This window comes from Seriola lalandi, unplaced genomic scaffold, assembly GCF_002814215.2.
Source record: "Seriola lalandi dorsalis isolate HSWRI2012SDOR001 ecotype SW California unplaced genomic scaffold, Sedor1 jcf7180002054566, whole genome shotgun sequence".
NCBI classification, from domain to species: domain Eukaryota; kingdom Metazoa; phylum Chordata; class Actinopteri; order Carangiformes; family Carangidae; genus Seriola; species Seriola lalandi.
Genome location: NW_019525119.1, coordinates 423,201 through 442,932, shown reverse-complemented (window position 1 = coordinate 442,932; position 19,732 = coordinate 423,201). Strand labels below are relative to the sequence as shown.

The window sequence follows — 19,732 nt, the reverse complement described above, 5'->3', positions numbered from 1 at the left end:
TTTTGAGTCATGCAAAGAAAAGACTCATCATTTCTGCGAACACATATACCCTCTACACACAAGTCGTCGTCATCTGTCTCGAGTCAGATGGATGTAGACGGTGCGCTGCATTCACTATTCAGGAATATGGTTCAAATTTATTTTTTGTCATCGTTTCAAAAAAATTGCACTTTCTAATTTTGCTCCAGTACATTAACAAAGTTTACTTAATATTACATCATTTAATAAAGTGATATTTCATGACGGAACTAACTCCTTCAAAATAAAATACATCAGTTATACATGTAAAGTTGAATACAAGAGGATTCTTACTGTTTCCACAGTGAAAATGACCATTATTTAATTTAAAAACGTCATGGGGCAGGAGTCTGTCCACGTGCCTGTGTGCAGTGCTTGCTTACTAGGAGTCTTTAGTATGAGAGATTTTCTTCCACAGCAAAGTCTTGAGATTGTTCAGAATCAGTGAGTGCTCTATTTCCATCTGTTCCGATGAGCCTTTGAGTGCAATGCAGGCATACAGCTGCTTTTCAAGCTCCTCTCTCACGTCAGATGGTGCTCCCCTCAGAATATAGTCCTTGAGTGCTTCGCAGGCTTTGGCTAAGTTTGGCCTGGTCACCTCGGGTGTGCAGCGGTGCTTGGTGAGGTCGCAGGAAGTGAGGCAGTCGGCACCGTAGAGACAGTCCTCGTCCACATCGCAGCGCTGCTGCCTGATAACCTCTTGGAAGATTGCCTCAGGAACAATGTACCGTGCGTCCATCACCTTCAGGTCATGGCGGTCGTTGTAGCCAAAACTGGTGGCGCTTACATCGCACATGAGGAAGCTGCCAAAAGTGCCATGGAAAACGTCCTCGACCAGCTCCAGCAATCCGATGGAGATCTTGGACTTGTGTGGCCAGGAGGGGGTGAACCACTGGTCCATGCTGCGGCGCAGACCCGCAGGAATCCACACCTCGATAATCCAGGGTAGACTGATCCCATAAAGAGGAGAGTGTGGCACCTTCTCCATCACATAGAGGTCTCCACAGAAGCCCAGCAACTTGGGCGTGTGCTCTCTATCTTGTAGGACTAATGCCAACAGGAACTCGTTGAGCTGCAGCAGAGCCCACGTGGAGCGAGCCTCAGGCAGCGAGATGTGACCATCCTTATTGGCATCCGCAATAGACAACACTTGGGTTGCCAGGTCTGCGAGGTTGGCCTGATCCCCGACTTTAGCCTGTCGACAAATCAAAAAGTCACATGACAAACCAAGGTTTTTGATTCAGACTTGATGTTGGACTTAAGTCTCTAGTGTTTAATGAAGACTTTCTGACCTTTAGGTGGTTGAGGATCATCTCCCTGAACTTTTCCACTGAGGTGCCCTTGGTGGGCTTGTTGAAGGCCACAGCCTCCTTCCTGGGCTCCATCTCATTTCCCAAATCATAATGAGGAGCCTCCTCCATCTGGCACTTAATGACCCCCTCCAGGTCTCCCCAGCTCCCAGAGTAAACCTAGAATAAAGGTAGGCCAGAGGTGAAGGTGGATTACTAACAAACAGCCTGAAGAGGACTGTTTGATTTAAAAAAAAACAAACAAAAAAAACCAAAACAAAAACACTGACCTGGCTGTTGGGCTTGGCAGTGAAACACTTCCCCAGATAAAGAGTATCTTTCTCACACAGGCTGCTGCAGGCCGAGCCATCAATCACTCCTTTTCTGTATTTGTCACACTGGGGGAAAAAAAGAAATGGGCGGGAAAAAATGATCAACAGCACAAAAGGAACTGGGATATGAACTCGTGCTGCAGAGGGGTCAGGGTTGGGGTCAGGGTTAGGGTCACGCATTTTGCAGGGCAAGATACGTCGGGGGGGGAAAAAAGACACTCACTATTGAATTTTTGCAGTCGTGCCCTCGACACAGCTCCGTGTAGGATGAGTACTCCACATACACTATCCAGCTCCCCACGAACACCGCCAGCCAGGAGAAGAACAGGTACTTCATATGTAGGTAGGAGAATCTGGCCTGTTGAAAAAATGTCAGAGATTTGAAACACCGTCTGAACAAATATCTACTTTAAGAGTGACTTTACAGATTTACTGTGATATGCTCAAGTACTTTCGGTTCAATGGTATTTGGATATTTACCGATCAAGCTGTTTGAAATGTACACGTGGGTGTGGATGTTTCAGTCCAATAAAAACAGATTTCTTTTTCATATAACAAACATTATAAGAGATTAATGAGAGGATGCGAGTCATGTCTGTTGCCTGAGGACCTGTTCATCAGTCCCGTCTTTCATGTGAGGAGCACACAGTCTGCCCTTACCCGGAAAAATCTTGTTTTTTGTTGTTTTTCAAGCAAAGCAGTGACCTTTGCATTAATCTGAATATTCTTAGTAGCAATGTTAAGTCTCAGGATAAATGCACAATACACAGCTGTGTAAGGAGATGGGTGTTCACCTGACAGGGAGGTCTAAAGAAAGACACTAATTATTTGCACCATAGGAAATGTAGGATCCAGCGTTTTCCCAGCGTGGCACAAATTAGGAAATAAAAGTGAGGACACCTCAGCTTGTGCTGCTGTGATTCAGTTCATTTCAAAAAGAATATTAATTTTTTTTTGTCTCTTGCAAGTGACAGATCCTCCTCTCCTGCCTGCCAGCCTCTCTCCCCCTTTTTTTCCCTCTCTCTCTCTCTCTGTGTGTGTGTGTGTGTGTGCACTTAATTACAGGAGGGGAGTCAGGTGCGCAGGAGTCCAGTCAGCAGCTGCCAGCCATCATCATCTTCCTGCTCTGACTCAAATAGCTGGTTCCTAACCTCATCTCTCCTCGACTGTCTGTCTCTCGCGGACTGTTTACTCCCGTCAGTCATATTTTCAGCCTCTCTAATATATTTCCCCCCTCCCCCCGGTTTCTAAATCCTCTTCTCCTCTGCCTGCAGTTCCCCGGCCCGATTTCTGCCCTCGCCTTCACTCTTTCTGTCTCCACACTTTACGAGCTGACTCTGTTCTGGATCCCGGCTCCCTGGACTGCACTTCCCCAGCTTCCTTTAACAGGATCCCCACCAAACCCTGGTCCAACTCTGGCTCCAACCCCAGCTAAGACCTATCCTCCACTCTGCTCTGGCCCAGTTTAACTGCCTCTCAGGCCCAGTCATTCCCCTACATCTGAGCAAGCTATCAAATTAAACGATTTACTTTATTGATCCTGCTTCAAGCCTCTGTGGTCTGCTCTTGGATCCACTAACAGACTTAACAATAACCGAATGGATGTGCAGTATTTATTTGCTTTAATAGGTTTTTTTTTTTGTGAAAACAAATTATTTGGTGGTTGAACTGATTAGATTTAATCTTTTAAAACACTATCTAATGGAAAGGCTGTATTCAGGCACATTTCTTTACAGACTAGCAGTATTAATTAACACTACTTCATTTGGGGTGGCTGTGGCTCTGGAGGCAGAGTGGGTTGTCCACTAGTCAGTTGGAGGTTTGGGTTTTTTTTGCCCCGCTCCTCCAGTCCACAAGTGTCTTTGTGCAAGACACTGAACCCCGAATATCTCCTGAAGGTAACCAACACGTTGCATGGTAGCTTACTTCCGAGTAAATGAATGGGTGAATGAGGCAAATTGTAAAACGCTTTGGATAAAAGCTCTAAATACATGCAGCCATTTACAAATATATTATTTCTGGCTCTTTGGGTCCAGCAGAACATTATCTCCTTTTTAAGTTAAAATTGTCATGTGCATGTTTTTTACACATCCAGCTCCTGAGGGAAATATCTCGCTCTTAAGAAGGTAAACGCTCTACTATGTTCATCAGGTAGTTGCTAACTTTGCCTGCCGCGTCCGTCATGTGTCTCTTTAAAAACCCTGAGCTAAAAGATGCTCAAAATCCTCCACAGGACTGAAAGGAGCTGTTCGGGTTAGGGTCGTCACCATAATATGAATTAAAGGCCAAGCTGAAAAAGAAAAGTATGAGAACATGATGCATCAGAAAATGCAAACTCTGTTATGGAGCTGAAGTAGCTGTGGATGTTGACCGTATTACCTGACATCATAATAAAAGCGTACCATCATAGGAGATACTACTGAACCATTTAATGAGATGAAGATGCAGTTTTACAGAAGTGACAGAGAAACACTTGGCTTCTTTTCTTATCTGTGGCTAACATCTTTGGACAGCTATTAATAAATTGGGGCATGTTATGTGCTCAGTGAGTGGTGTGTCAACCTTACAGAAAAACATTTTTAAGAGGTTATAATATGCTAAAAGTCAATATAGAAATCATTTAATTCATTTTTCATTTAGCCTATTAGTAAGAGAACAGGCCTGTGAGTGGAATACAAATTAGTTCCAAACTGAGTTGTATCAGGCTACATCATTAAGGCAATTGCCTCTAAATAGGTGCTATGTAATTAACAGTAAATGCTGTTTGTGGTCTGGCACGGCAGCAGTGGAACATTTAGAGCGACTCCAGACTCATTACCTCGTCTTTTGATTTTCTTTCTAATTCCCCAGCTGATAAATACAGTCTGTGTAGATCCATAATGGTGTTCCTCCAATTGGAGAACATTAGTGAAAAAGAAGATACTTTTTTGCAGCCCCACTTTCCACTCTATTAATGATTCTTGCACTCAGTGCTTGATATTGATGGACTCCCTCTGCCTCCACCCTCTGCCCCTTTCAGTTCGAGTTTTCTTTATTGGCTTAAGTGTCTTTATCTGCCTCTGCTATTTGCATTTCTGTAACACTTTGTGCTTCATCTTCCTGTGAGATCTTTTTGACAACTTTTACACTAAAACAGAAAATAGCTTGATGGTGTGAGGAAAAGGCAAAATGTGAGTTTGAGTCATTTGTATTTGTCTTTAAATGGATTTTCCATCCATTTTCTTTCATTTATTTTGACATCACTGACAGTGCAGAACTGGAGCTCTCAGACAGCCTCTGTATGGCACACTCTAATCTAACTTTAATCTTTTATCTCATATAGTCTGTATTGTGGAAATGCCATGATCGGACGTCATTCAGCAGAGTTAGATGACTTTTTGATTTACTGGATGGATTTTTTTTCCCCAGTAAATTATGTAGGAGTACATATGTCACAGAAAATATATTTAAAGGTCCCAAATTGTATAAAAGTAGATTCATTCTTTGATTATACAGCAGGTCTCACACCGCCTGTATTCAGAAACTGAGCCTTAAAACAAGCTATCAGGACTTCTGTTACTTTGTGATGTCACAACAAAACAGTCACCGCTCTCAGCCATGACCCCAGCATGGCCCACTCACCATCCAGCCTGGCAGGATTTGGTTTCTCTGTTTACCTGAAATCTGGTAGATTTTTATTTGCTCACTTAGCCAATCGGAAGAGAAGCTCAAAGCATCCTCTCCTCTGATTGGCTCACTGCCCTGTTGTTAATAGAGCTCCAGAGAGAAGCCTGAGAGAGGAGATGAAAAACTACATTGAGATGCTTTTTGGTTCTTAAAACCACAAATACATCTTCTTATGGATCAAAACCTTAAAATAAATGTGAAGTGTACAATATGGCACTACAACTAATGTATAGAATGAGAATTAATATTACTAATCAGAGGCATTCGCAGGTATTTCATTGCGGCTGGACAGAAAAATCCGTCTGGCCTGTCTAGAATTTGACCCAAGTGTTTCTAAAATCTGATTGCCACTCGTATTTAATCATGATCTGTCCACAATTAATAACAAAGGCTAAACATATAAAATGTGTGTTATAGTCATCAATCAATAGATGTTTACATTACAGCATTTATGTACCATTCATCTTACAAACACCCCACATATCCTCATAATCCAATTATCCCCGGCAAGCTATTTGAATATGATTTCTGCCCCCTGATCTATTGATTGGTTTGCTTACAAATCTGACCATACAGACCCACAGCAAATTTAACAGAAGTGACCACACAAGTAAGCGCTCCGTCCACCTCGCATCGATTTTTCCCTAGGTGAAATGCATCAACAGCAAAAGCATTATGGAAATAACACTCTGCGGGGGAAACAAATGTATGGCTGGCCTTTCTCTGATCGATAGATTGCGGCTTTCATTTCAACTCTGGCCGATGCATTTCTATCTCTGGGATTACATATTGACCCTTTGTGAGGAGGAGAGAGTTACACAAACATGGCTAATGAGGTGATATTGATTGTGGCTGCTGTGACAGCTATTAATTAGAGACTGACTGGGAACTGTGGCCATATGCTGAGGTGGGTGGAAAGAAACGTCAGTCTTGATCTAGATGAACTCCTTCCTCTTCTACCCACCCACATCCCCGTTATCCAAACCATATTAAACCTTAAAGTTCTTTGAAGTGACACACCAGCATATGAGTACATGCTGTACAGTTACAGAGAACCACCTGACGTTGAACTACAGAGGCAGAGAGGAGATTAAAGCTGATCAAGAACAGCACATTGCTGCTCTGACACTTGGTTTTTGCAGCCGGCACACCATTCATCCATTATGTATGATTATAAAGCTATCCCTCAGAGGCTGCCGGTTAATGGGCTGCTGAGAAAGACATGAAAACATGGAGAGAGCTGGAGGAGTGAAAAGCGAGATATATATATATGAATAGTTTGTTTGATGTCATTGACAAATATAAGCCATAACACCTGAGAGAGTTACGCTCCTACAGCAGTCCGTGTCTCGATGCCACAGTCTGCACATACACTACAAAGATCTGACTCATCAGAGTCCAGACAGCTCGCAACCCCCCACCACACACACACACATGCACACACACACACACACACACATGCCACCACCACCCCTCTACACACACATACAAAGCATGCATTTCCATGCTGACTCAACACTGCGACATTCACACATGTGAACATTACTTTATCAACGGTTGCTCTGTCTGTCATGACGCTCTAAATCTTAACAATCCAACAATCAAACACCATGTGCTCATGGTCCTCTCACAAACAATACACACAGTAAAATGCAAGCACAAGTTATTGCTGCAAGGACTGCGGCTTCCTGTTGGGGGAAACTCCCTCCCATATCTAAACTAACAACAGCTTTAGTGTGAAATAAAGTCCGTAGTATTATTTCTAATTGCTTATAATAGCTTATAGGTCATATTTTTAAAGCATTTTAAATCATCACTGAAATCAAATTGGATCTTCATTACTTTACTTTCACACAGCTGCAGCTACAGTGCTCTCTCTCTCTCTCTCTCTCTCTCTCTCTCTCTCTCTCGCTCTCTTCATTTCCACTCTTGCTGATGGAGCTGTATTCACAAAATGTCACGATTTAACATTTTCTATTCAATTCAGGTTAATCATTACATTACATTCCATCATTTTAAATGTAAATTAAAGAAAAGTAGAATATAAAATTATTCATTTATACAATACATCTGTGAAAAGAAAATCTACAACAGTGAGGCCAAATAGTAATGGGAATTCAAAAATAAAAACCGGTGAAACGATTAAAGCTCTTAATGCAAAGAAAATCAGTCTCAATAGACGTCACTGTTCAGCATCAGCTTGACTGACTGACACTAAAGTTTTCAACTGGCACTTCATGCTTTTACCTACTTCACCTTTAAACTGTGTGTTTGAAGCCTCTCTATGACACGAAGATATAAGCGACGACATGATCCATTAAGCGTGTGCAGGAAAACTGTGCTGGATCAAACATGTCTGTACCTGATTGTAAAATATGAACGGGCTATGATAGGCTAGAGCAGATCTGCATACGAACAAAACCATAATTTCTCGGCTTACAGGACTTGTCAGTTTCTGTATTTCAGTGGAAGTAGCTTCTCTCCAAGGATCACTGAATGACACTTCTTAAGTTGTCACTGGAAGGCTGAGGTGGCCTAGAAAACTGAACGATGCTGGTGGCTGTCTCTTGAGACTGGCTGTCTCTCCCTCTGTTCCCTTCATTTGACAGTTTTTGTCTCTAACATGCAGCGGCAGGGGCAGGAAGTGTGCAGCACCAGCTGAGGCCCAAGGATCCTAAATTTGGGTTCCTGACACCTACACATGTCCTTGAGGGGCTTCCCCAGCAGAGTTTAATTTAACTTGTGAAGAACGTCACTGTGGACTTCACCTAATTTCACTCACAGCAAACTGTTACATAATGTTCTTCAAATGCTTCCCAGATGAGGATGATCAGGGCAGCATCACATCAAATATATCTGTGATTTAGTATTCATCTACGGGACGTGAAAAGTAATTCCACTGAATGATGGTAAAGCAGCCCAACAATGTAAAGCATGTAAAGCATTTCTTACCCCCCAAGAAAAAAAAAAAATTCACGTAAACAGCATCAGACTTATGTAATATAATGAAGGTTGGTAATAAAGTTTTACAGCCTCAGACACAGCAAGCCTCGCTTGAACGTATGACTGTACCAGCTGGATGCATCATGGAAGTGGTTGCTACAGCAACGGGGATCAGGAGGATGGTTGATTCCTGTCGAGCCGTCGAGCATCAAGTGAAACCTAGCAGCAATACCTACAAATTATCACCAAATCCATTTGCAATATATGAAGGTCAAATGATAAAACGGTTGAAGGCTGTGACAGTTATCAGTCGCTTGCTGTCTACTTTTAAGATTACCAAGTGTGTGTAACGGACTACAGCTACATAGATAGAGACGGGTAGATTCCCAATTGCACTTTTCACCGGAGTGAAGAGGGATTTCCCAGAAGCTTACCTGGATGTACAGAGGCTTTCTGAAGAACCCCCATGGAAACAGACCTCTTGCCATGGCAAATGCAGAACATCTCACAACAGCTGCTGAGGAAATAAATTCGGCGTGCACTCGGTATCAGACAACGCCTATTGGGTTAACCCTGGAGAATGTCCAAATATTAAGCATCAGTGATTCAGTCGGCGGCAGCGTGGATGTGCACTTAGATGCGGCGAGGCAGCGGACTGAGCTGCGCCGCCGACTGCAGCGAAGTCAGACTCATGTTGGCCATGAGCACTTCTGGGGCGTTTTGACCAGTTACAGGAGGATGGGCAACACTTCGTCACCATTTGTGCTTCATTTTCAATTTTGCACGTTTTTTGTTGTTGTTGTTGTTTCTCTTAACAAAAACCATGAGCTTTTTTTTTTTTCTTAACAGCCATTTAGCCTATTGCTATGAACAAACCACAAATTGGATAAAAAACGAAATTAATAAATAAAGTCAGATGTTGTTAGACAGTTTGGTTACTATTTGGCTCTATTTTGGGGGCTTACTATAAAATAGACGGTTTATTTCACATGCGAAGTGTCTGAAAACCAGGTGCTTATTTGTCTTTTTTATTGTGAGTAAACTTTAAAGCCACTATAATCAATATTTTTCCATTAACGCTGAAAGAGGTTGTTTGCAGTGATGAATCTGCAGAGAAGTGTCTACTGACTCTGCACGGCTCTACAGAGTGATATGCATGGACTGTAAATAAAGATGGTCGTAGCCTCTGTGATGTCAACCACAGGCTCAAGAGTGGGCTGTCACGCCGTTGCCACCTTGGCCGTGCCTGACTCCAGCGAACTCCCCGGCTAATCCAAAAATGGGCAAAGATATGCAGACGTGCCCCTATAGAGCTGAGACTTCAGTGCATGCCAGTATGTGGCGAGCATATGCTCACCTACCTGTCACTCAAAGCCGCATGCCCTCAATTATGCATAACTTCAAGCTTTGATAAAATTTAATGAGTGAGTTATGTTAAAATTCAGACCCCGTACAGTTGTCATGAAGGAGGAAATTAGCTGTAGAGACCAAAACTGGTATGCAGCCTGTTTGTTATCAAACAACAGACAGACAGTGTGAACAACTCTCTGGTGAACATCAGTGATGAGGGAAAAAAAAGTAGTTCAAACTACTTTATCAAATTGACAATGTACATGTGATGGAATTATAACAAAGTATAATACAAAAAAATAATGTCAGCAAATAATGCCACTCAGTTGAGTTTATTCCAAAAAAGTACCTACTTGTTCACAGGTCATAACATCAACCAAAAATAAAATACCCCACCATTCATGAGAAATCGCAAGGAATGTCAGTTCTGGTTGCGTAAACAATAACTGATTAAGTATGGCCATGGTGATTCTTCCTCGGGCTGAGAATCAGGAGGTTTATCCATGATGATGTTGTAGCTGTGAGACCACTGAGCAATGCCCTCAGCTTTTGCACATGCACTACACAAAGGTCAAGTGTGTGGTGTGGACTGCCTAACAAATGCATTGCCTGGACGTGTCTTCACAGCGGTCGGAGGCTGCTCAGAGGGCGTTCAATTACCGTAGAGAAGCAATGGTGATGTAAAAAGTCCTTTTGTGGCCTAAAATTGTTTGTAGTTTCAGTAGTTAACTACAACAAAAATGGCAAAAAAAAGGAGTAACTAGTTGAATCACTATGCTCATATGAATGTAGTTGAACTACCAGCAAGCTACTGCAAAATGTAGTTAAACTATTAATTTAATTACATGTAGTTCTCTGCTCCCAAAACACTGGTGAACATAGTGGGTATCCAGCTGCTGAAGAGCCAGATGTTTTTCTCGGGAGTTGGTCGGAATCAAAACAAGCTTGAAGGAGAGTGAATGCGGATTTACCTTTGTACATCAGTGGGAAAATGGGTGAATGCAGATTATTGGATGTTAATAAGCTTGACTACAGTTGTCTAAAGTCAAGTTTTTCTTTTTTTTCAAATGAGAAGACCTGTTCGATAAAGATAGAAATGTGATTTTGGAAGGATGTAAACTTGTAGGGGAACCCCTGTGAGGCAAAGATGGACAGAAAATTGTGAATTCTTATAATGTTGATTGAACCTAAGAGCTAGCTTACTAAAGCTGAAAGGGACCTTTAAATTCTTTCCTTGCTACATTTTGGAACAAATGACCTACACAATCAACCTCTGTTCCTAGAAAAATTGCCTTCAGGGGAGCGTTGCTGGTTTAAAACAACAACAACAAAAGGTCCTTCCAGGCAGACTTTCTCAGTCTTGTTGGAAACTGCGAGATCTGTCTCCGCGGAGGATGAGACAGATCTTAAGGGACAAGTCTCACAGCTCAGAGCGAAGCAGCTTGTGTCAGCGGGGGAGGAGGAGGAGGAGGAGGAAGAGGAGGAGGAGGAGGAGGAGGAGGGTAGAGAATAAGAAGCTGTCAACTTCAGAACCAAAGTGTGGTTATGAATCACCACCATTTTTTGTCTTGATTTAAATTTCATAGGGTTTAGCCGTCATCAATGTTAAACGCACAATGTCGCTGGACACTTTCTAACAGTGGGGAAGCAGAGGTAGCAGGTAGTGCATCTTCTTCTTTATGTACTGTCTACAGTGTTTTGTACTTGACTCTTTGGGATGTGAGACGTCTTGCTGGCATCCAACCCAGAGATAAAAGACTGTAAGACTGCTTCTCAGGGGAGTGCACCAACAAAAAGGTAATGGGCACTCAGTTATTCAACACATTAGCATGGGCAGCACATGCATTATCATCCATCAAAACAAACAACAGCCTAACTTTTCTGTCACTGCATTTCAGGAAAAAATCTGTGCCAAGTGTGAAAACACAACAGAGCAATTTGTCTTTACAATTAGATATGACGGATTTAATTGCACAGGAATAAAGAATTCATGAAGCACAACAGAACTGCATCGCTAAATTCCTAATAGAGAGAAACACAGACTTGTAGGAGCCTCGAGGATGGTAACCGGATGCAGATAAGGTATTTCCTGCAATTATGTAATACTGATCACCTTGAGGCAGTTTGAGTGGGCAGATAAAAAAGAAAAGAAAGAAAATCATATTTCCACATAAGAACCATTCAACAACAGCCTTGCTGATGCAAAGATGAAGATAGCGGCACCACTTGAGTGCACAGTGGATATTACAGAGATATATGGGCTTTTGCAGTAAGATGGAGTCCTCTTTTGTTGTTAAGAATAGATAATTATGTACAATTTTCACAATGTATGCACAACATATTGAATGCCTCATCCACAAACATAACCTTTCAGGTTAATTAACACTAGAAAACATCTGCACTCATTTTGAATTTCCATGCCTAAATTAAATTTACCGTTCATCACATACAATAAACCTTGCTCTCCAGTCTTACAGCCCACACCTGCTCATTACCTTGTTGGTCCATTAACATCCATCAAAACCCAATAAGTGGCCTGCATGGGCAAGGAATGAAAGGAAGTGTCTGACACAAAGCACAACAGAAATAATTTACCATGTCAACATTTACTGATGTAAGCACAGTGTGTACCTGTGATGAAAATAAGGACAATGACCAGGAAGATGTTTGTAACAGTTATATTGAGGGTGACGACTAATTTCAAAGAGGGTGATGAAAATGAAAAAAAAAACAAAAGAGATTCACAACAGAGAAAAATACTTTATTAAACCTGCTTTGCAGGGAGAGAGCAAACAAAGATGTAAGAATAACTGTTGCTAGCCTTCCCCCTCATGGCGACACGCCTGTATTACAGTTACATCCAGCTTTCTTACAGTAAGTCACTTGGGATGCAAAAGAGAGGAATATTCAGAACATGTGGGAGTAAGTTCAGTCTGAAATATGACAGGAGCTAGAGAGGTGCAGGAGACATCACACCAAGAATGTGTTTTTTTTCCCTAATGCAGCAAATCTCATTGGATTGGACTTTTTTCAGACTGAGAAAGACTTTCAATACAAAGCAGGAGGAAAGTCTGTCAACAAATCCCAGTATGAGATCCAAACTTAGTATAGTGTGTGAATCCTATCTTATTCTTATCTTATTATGAAGAACACGTCACTGATTGTCACTGTTGCACTGGTTGATATGTTCTCTCATTACCATGGACACACACACGCAGTAGATTATTAGACTCAATACCACATACACGATATCTGACCGGTGTAGGATCATGTCACATATGTGTGAACCAAACAGGAAACCAGCCCCTGACAGATGCACTCTTTCCTCTTGTTTGCTGTATTAAACTGTATTTGACTGTATTAAATGTAGCTGTTTGATCAAGAAGGGCTTTCCAATGTTAAACCCATTTACACACGGTTACCCATTCGCACACAGATGGCAGTGAGCTACCATTGTGCAATTTTTGTGTTCAGCGTCTTTCCCGAGGCTTCTTGTTAACCTTCTTTTTTTTTCTGCTCACAACAGGCGCATTGTGTGAGAGTGCTGCATTGAATTTAGTTAGGACTGTGAAATCCTTGCTCTTACATTCTGTAAATTACACGGGGAAAGCACCTCCTTCATTTTCCACTGACATAATGGTTACAACCAGCAAAGATGTTAAACTCGCACATAAACCTGGATTATTCCAATTAAACCACCATCCACTGGCTTCTATGAAACCTCAGTCTTACCTCAGTAATATGGGCTTATGCTCATCATGCATTAAGTCATTTAACGCTCAGACCTCTCTCAAAATATGTTACACAACATATGCAAAGACAAATCTATTTATGGAGCAGGATTTTTCTGGAAATATGTGGCTCTCAAATGAAATTACATAACAGATGTGCATTGCTTTGAGAGTGTTCTTTGTAAATGTGATGACTAATGTTTTCACTGTGATGCTGTAGAATGAGACACTGAAATATTATGCACAGTGACCCTGCTATGTTCCACTGTAGCTCGCTCTGGTTGAAGATTTTTCCCTAATGGTTAATTTCGCTATCTGCTCCTGACTCAGATTTTTCTTATAAAGTTTTATAACCTTTGACAACAACAAGAAAATTTAGTTAAATCTTCACGTGCATTTATGGGAATTTCTGGAACACAATTAGCTCATTGTAGACAAGTGTATCAAATGTATTCACTCGCATTTTAACACAGCAGCCTTTTATAGGTCGCTCCTCACCCCGAAGGAAGACGTGTTTCTTCCTGAAATAGATCTCATATCATTCAAGAAATGTTTTTTTTTTTTCATCTTTTATGGTTTAAAATCCCATTTGATTCCTTGTTCAAATAAATAAAACACTCACTTTATTATTGACAAAATGGCCTGTAATCTAATATTGAGGCGCAGGGGAGCAGAGGTTCAACTGGTGTGTGTGAAGAAAGTGAGAGCATCAGGAAACAAGAAAGCTCAAACACCTGAATGCCAATCACTCTATATTCAGTCTCAAATATCAGGTTAGTCAGTGAAGGTAATCATGTTTTTTTGTGCCACATCCGATTTAAAATGTTATGCGGCTCGACTCAGTAAAGATGCTGTTGTTTGGCAAGCATGTCTAATTCTCGATTCTCCGCATGATGCGGCCTGTACATTATATCATCCGCTGTTTCATAAGGTTTGATTTAAAATTTTAAAAAATAAAAGTGATTTTTGTTTGTGTTTCTGCATGTGGCCAGCCTGAGGGAAGGAGGTGGAGTCACACTGCAGGAACAAGAAGAGAAAGCCACAGAAAGCCTAGAAGGTGAGTGACCCTCATGCAGGGACATGTGGCGGAGTAATAATAGCACAGAAAGTTGAAAACATAGAGCATGGCCTTCAGCGTGACCCGCTAACTAAGCTCGTTTGAACATGATTTATCAACAATTAGCCTGCATTTATGTCTAATCACTGCAGTCAATAGCTACTGATTAGCTCTGCTTGGCACCACAGAGATGTGCACAAGACAGAGGAGGAGTTGAAGAAGCAGCACCAGCAACAGAGGAACATGACAAAAGGCTCTGTTTTCATCAATCATGGTGCAACACAGTCAAGTGAGCAGCATACAGAAGCCATAATAACTCTCTCTGCCTTTTTTTTTTTTGTGCACTAAATCTTGGCACCATAACTGCAGTACACAGCTACTAGCTACAGCTACTGTCCTCCCACGGCCAGTCATCAAAACACCAGAAAGACTCTCACTGTGCCTCAGGAATATGTCTCTTTGCAACGGGCCCTTGTGAGAATACAGCGTCACAAATTCCTGCCAGTAAAGAAGAAAGGCGGCACATGAAAGGGGAACAATCTGTAATGCACGCAAGTTGTAAACAATATGGTCACCCTACTGCCAAATTCAAAACTGGCACCTGCTATGACCTGATTCACAGGTCGTAAAGTTAACATTAACATTAAGTTATTAATGTGTAACTGGCAAGTGATATTTATGTTACTTATAAAAAGCAATACTTGAATGAGCCTGCTTCCACTACAAATATTGGCATAAACATTCACTGGGACTCAAGGATAAACTGATTAGATTTTGGTGGCTAAAGGTCAAAGGTCAAAGGTCATGGTGACCTCATAAAACATGATTTTGGCCTTGTGATCCCAATATCTTGAGAACTCCTCGAGGGAATCCTTTCACATTTGGCACAGACATTTACTTGGACTCACAGATTAATTGATTAAATTTTGGGGGTCATGGGTCAAAGGTCAAGGGTATGGTGGCCTCACAAAACATGGTTTTGGCCTTGTGAACGCATTATCTCCGTAACACCTTAGATGGAATTTCTTCAAATATAGTACGAATGTGCACTTGGACTTGAGGACAAACTGATAGACTTCGGTGTGGTTAATGGTTAATATGTGGTAAAACGGTTAATATTTTATATGACTCTGGATAAACAGGGATGTAACCTGAAACTAGTCTGAGTGGAGGAGGCAGACAACAGTGAGGAGGTGATTCCAGTTCTTTACTGTTGCTGTTTTGCTACCTGAATCACACACTATTGTTTGTCTCTGTTTTGCTGGTCAGTGGGATGAGATAAAATTAAACAATAAGAATGAACTTTGATGTGACTTTATCTATCTGGAGGCTCTGGATCACGGCCATACAACGCCCTGCTGTGATAAGGGTGAGTGTCTATAGGTCAGAGTACAGTCTGTTTTGTCCACCTGTGTGTTCGTGACTGGTGTCCAATGTGCCGATCCTAGTATAGCCGGGACAAGGTAAAAAAAAAACAACTCCTTTTTGGATTTGGAGAAATTAGTTTGCACTGTGATCTCCATTAACAAGCAATGTCAGATATTACTGGTGATTGCTACATCTGTTATGACGCACCTTATGAGGTCAGGTGAGAAGATTTGTCACCACGCCCAACTCTTAGTGTGAAGGACCGACTGTAAATGAACAAAACGTCCAGGGATGCTCGGGCACGTCTTCGCAAATGTGACTAACTGCCAAGCCCGAAACATAAAGGTGTGCTGTTGTCTGAACAAGATCTAATTTTGAGAATTAAGACTTTAGGAGCTCCATCCACTTGCTGGGCAGGGGTGGAACTAAATCTTCTAAAACTTAACACAAGTTATACAGTACAGGATCTCCACTGATACTCTATTATGTATATCCACTCCCACCTCAAGTGAACTCAAGACATAATTTAGTGTCCCTGTACTCTTTAGCAGAGGTGGGAGTAAGTCTCACACGTGCAAGTCACAAGCAATTCTCAAATCACTGTGGCAAGAATCAAACAAGTCAAGTCACGTCATTGCTCAGATCGAGCAAAACACAAGTCGAGTTATACTAAATTGTGATGATGACAGTGGTCATTAAAAGTTTAATTTTTACTTTCAACATGAATGAAACCTGTTGAACTGCTTACACCCTATAAATCTTACTGATGTGTGACATTTTGTGGCACCCACTGCTACAATTATTATCAGTAGTCTTATTATTATTATTATTACCTGCACCAAGGAGGTTATGTTTTCACCTGTGTCTGTTTATCTGTCAGCAAAAAGTTCGGATCTGATTTGCACCAAACTTGACGGAGTGATGGTGCATGTGTCAGGAAAGAACCCATTAAATGATGTTTTATCACGCTCTTTAATATTTAGGATTGTTTGGCCTCGGTGGAGGTATGTGCTTTACTGAGTACCATTCTAATTATAGCTATTACAATACATCTCTGTGTGATACTTGCATTGTGCTGTGTTCTCTTTCCTCCTGCAATCCAGGTTTTAGCGTTTGTGGAACCTAACCCGTGAGAACCGGTCTGCAGGCATCGCTCTAGAAATCACCCAATCATCAGTCAAAAATAAGATGCAACTTAAATAGAAAAATGTGAGTATTTAGCAACAAAAAGTCAAATCCTTTCAAGTCGTCTGTCTCATATCAAGTCAAAGTCAGGTCGAATCTCTTATCGGCGTTAGTGGAGTCAGGAGTCACGTCTGCACTTGAGAAAAATAAACAATGAAGACAACAACAGAACAAATAAACAACACAATATAAAATCAATACCACATGTACGTATATACATAGCCTATATCCTAGCCTATAGATTATATTATCTGAATAGATTTCGTCTCAGTAAGAATGAGTGTGCCTGGCATGTGGGAACAAGCATGACTGCTGTCAGGATCATTCACATGGAGCAGAATAGAGCCTCATTTTCTCTCTAAGTAGTTCACTGACATGCTCACTGACTGACTGCTTCCACAGATGATATGCTCTGTAATAAGATTACACAGTGTGAGTTGGAAGGAAACTGTTTTGTTGCTGCCATTGCTGGTGTTTTAAAATATTTTTTTTTATTCTAGATGCTTTAGATGTGTCATGCTCCTGCCAGTGTAATATCATGAATAACACACTGTTGTCACTGCATTGGTTTCATAGTCAGCTCATGTTCCCCAACAGTTTTAAAACTCTCCCTCAGGTGTGAATAAAGACAGTTATTTCATTTGTTTTAAATCATACAGAGGGACAAGCTGGCCGACTTCTGTTCTTCCTCAGAGCTTTTTCACCACCGACTAAGTGTAAACATTATCAATTTTGCTCGAAGGCTTTGTGAAGCCGGTCTTATGACTCGCCTATTGTAACGGTGTGTACTGAGAGTTGGCTGTTTTCAGATGACTCCCAGACACGTGCTGGGGTTATGGCCTATAAAAAGCTAGATATCTCCAGCAGTACACTTCATTTGCAAGCAAACCAGCGTTTCATGTGCTGCAGCAGAGGAACGAGAAGTCCACGCTCTTCAGACGATCCAGAAGTGGGACATTAGTGGATGTTGAAATCGTTTTTTAAGAAGCCTCATCTTGCGTCTTATGTCCCCCGGCTGTTGTGTCGTAAGCCATTCAGTGTCCAGGTGTTGCAGGTTGGGCTGTTCAGATCTTTAACACCAGATATGAGTAAGTATCACAGTGAGCTGACCCAGAGGGAGCAGGAGTTACTGAAAATGCGTCGAGACAGCGACACTAAAGCCGCTCAACTTGTCAAGATGGAGAAGATGCTGCAGCAGACCAAGAACCTGATGGAAAAGAAGCCAGAGCCTGGTTCAGATAGCATGGGCTACCAGGAGAACATGGGTCTGTATCACAAACAAATTTATCTACCTTCATACTTTAAACAGTTCCTATATGTTAACTTGTATAAAACTTGTATCTGTTTGTCACTGTGTTTTCTGGTCACCTATTGCAGTGGAGGATCTGGAGGAAAAAGTGCGCTCCAGCAGACGGTACAGGAGAAACTCCCTCCATCACACACAGATGCTGGAGAGCCAGATGAAAACAGTGAAAGGTGAGTTGGTGGGCACACTGGACCATCTACAGGAGCTGAGGAACGTCTTGCGTCGCTCACAGCAGAAAGCAGAAGAGCGCAAAGCGGCGATGGAGAAGCTGGCAGCGGGGCTCAGGTGAACCACCTTTAAACACACCAACCGAATGTCCGATCCGACGTCCTGCATCCTGCCAGAGAAGCTGTGCAGAGATTACATCTAACAAGACCGCACCCATACACTGGTTAAATGGTAGAAGAAAGAGACTTGAGCTGCTGTGTTGGTCCTCACCTTGTTCTTCTCCGTCTCTGCAGTGAGGCCATCATTCGGCATCACTAAAGACTACATTTAAAAAGACTACCCATGGTATTTCAGAAGCTGCTTCTAACAAATGATTAAAAAAAATATCATCTTCTTTTTCCTTCCTTTCCTTCCCCATTTATGTGTCATTGTCTTACTACTCTCATATTCTGAGGGCTTCATGTTGACATGCTTTGAATTTGTCAGGGTTTTTTTTTTTGAGCACTGACAAAGTTGTTGTGTCTTCTGGAAACAATTTGAAGATTGTTGTCTGAAGAACTGGGGAGATTTTTTTATTTTTATCAGAGGCAATAATGACTAGCATTCAAACTCCAAAAATAAATAAATAAATAAAAATACATCATCTCCATCAAAATGTTTCCTCTTGGTTTCTGTATGTCCATCTATTATAAAAAGTAAATATCTTTTCCATCTGCAGCCCCAGGGATCCCCTCAGTGTTATTGCTTCATGAATCCAATTTTAATGAATTTAACCCTGCCAATACATAACATGCAAGTTGTATTTTATAATGTAAGTAGTACGTAAGTTTGCCTACCAACAAGTTCATGCGATAGTATCAAAACAGATATAACAAACTGATTCTTATGCATGATGAGTTTATAAATTCTAGCTTTATTTGTATCTATACGTCCACATCATATAAACAGAAAATATGTGTGATAACAGCACAGAGATCATTATGCTTTAATATCCTTGTATTTATCTTTTGTATCTGGCATAAAGGAAAAAAAAACAAATAGTTGCACTAATTTGTCTTTTAAAAACTGTTTGATCATTTATTGTCAAGAGCAAAACAAATAAAACCATCCTGAGATGTGAACATTAAATGATAAATTACAGGCAGATCTGAAGAGAAACACAGTTACATTTTCTTGTCTTGTAACACAGTTTTTTTTTCCTGGATGACAGAAAAGTGTGTTCAGTGCTGCGCAGATCCCTCCAGTGTTTTGACTCCCTCTGGGATCAATAGTCTGTTGTCTGTTGTCTGTTTCCTGCGGTGAGTCATCTGAAAGCTGTA

General features: G+C 41.4%; 2 protein-coding genes across 2 annotated transcripts; one reads left to right on the top strand and one right to left on the bottom strand.

Annotated features, from left to right (window-relative positions):
* Window positions 1-201: 201 nt before the first annotated feature.
* On the bottom strand, window positions 202-8,925 carry dipk1ab (divergent protein kinase domain 1Ab). Its single transcript, XM_023416509.2, has 5 exons — window positions 8,683-8,925; window positions 1,863-1,997; window positions 1,598-1,705; window positions 1,311-1,487; window positions 202-1,213 (listed from the first exon to the last, which is right to left on the bottom strand). The coding sequence occupies exons 1-5, from the start codon at window positions 8,734-8,736 to the stop codon at window positions 401-403; spliced, it is 1,287 nt and encodes a 428-aa protein (XP_023272277.1). The 5' UTR covers window positions 8,737-8,925; the 3' UTR covers window positions 202-400.
* Window positions 8,926-17,804: 8,879 nt separating this feature from the next.
* On the top strand, window positions 17,805-19,553 carry LOC147818540 (uncharacterized). The gene is made up of 2 exons (XM_087176698.1): window positions 17,805-18,204; window positions 18,317-19,553. Exons 1-2 carry the CDS (start codon window positions 17,904-17,906, stop codon window positions 18,532-18,534), a joined length of 519 nt encoding a protein of 172 aa, XP_087032824.1. The 5' UTR covers window positions 17,805-17,903; the 3' UTR covers window positions 18,535-19,553.
* Window positions 19,554-19,732: the final 179 nt, after the last annotated feature.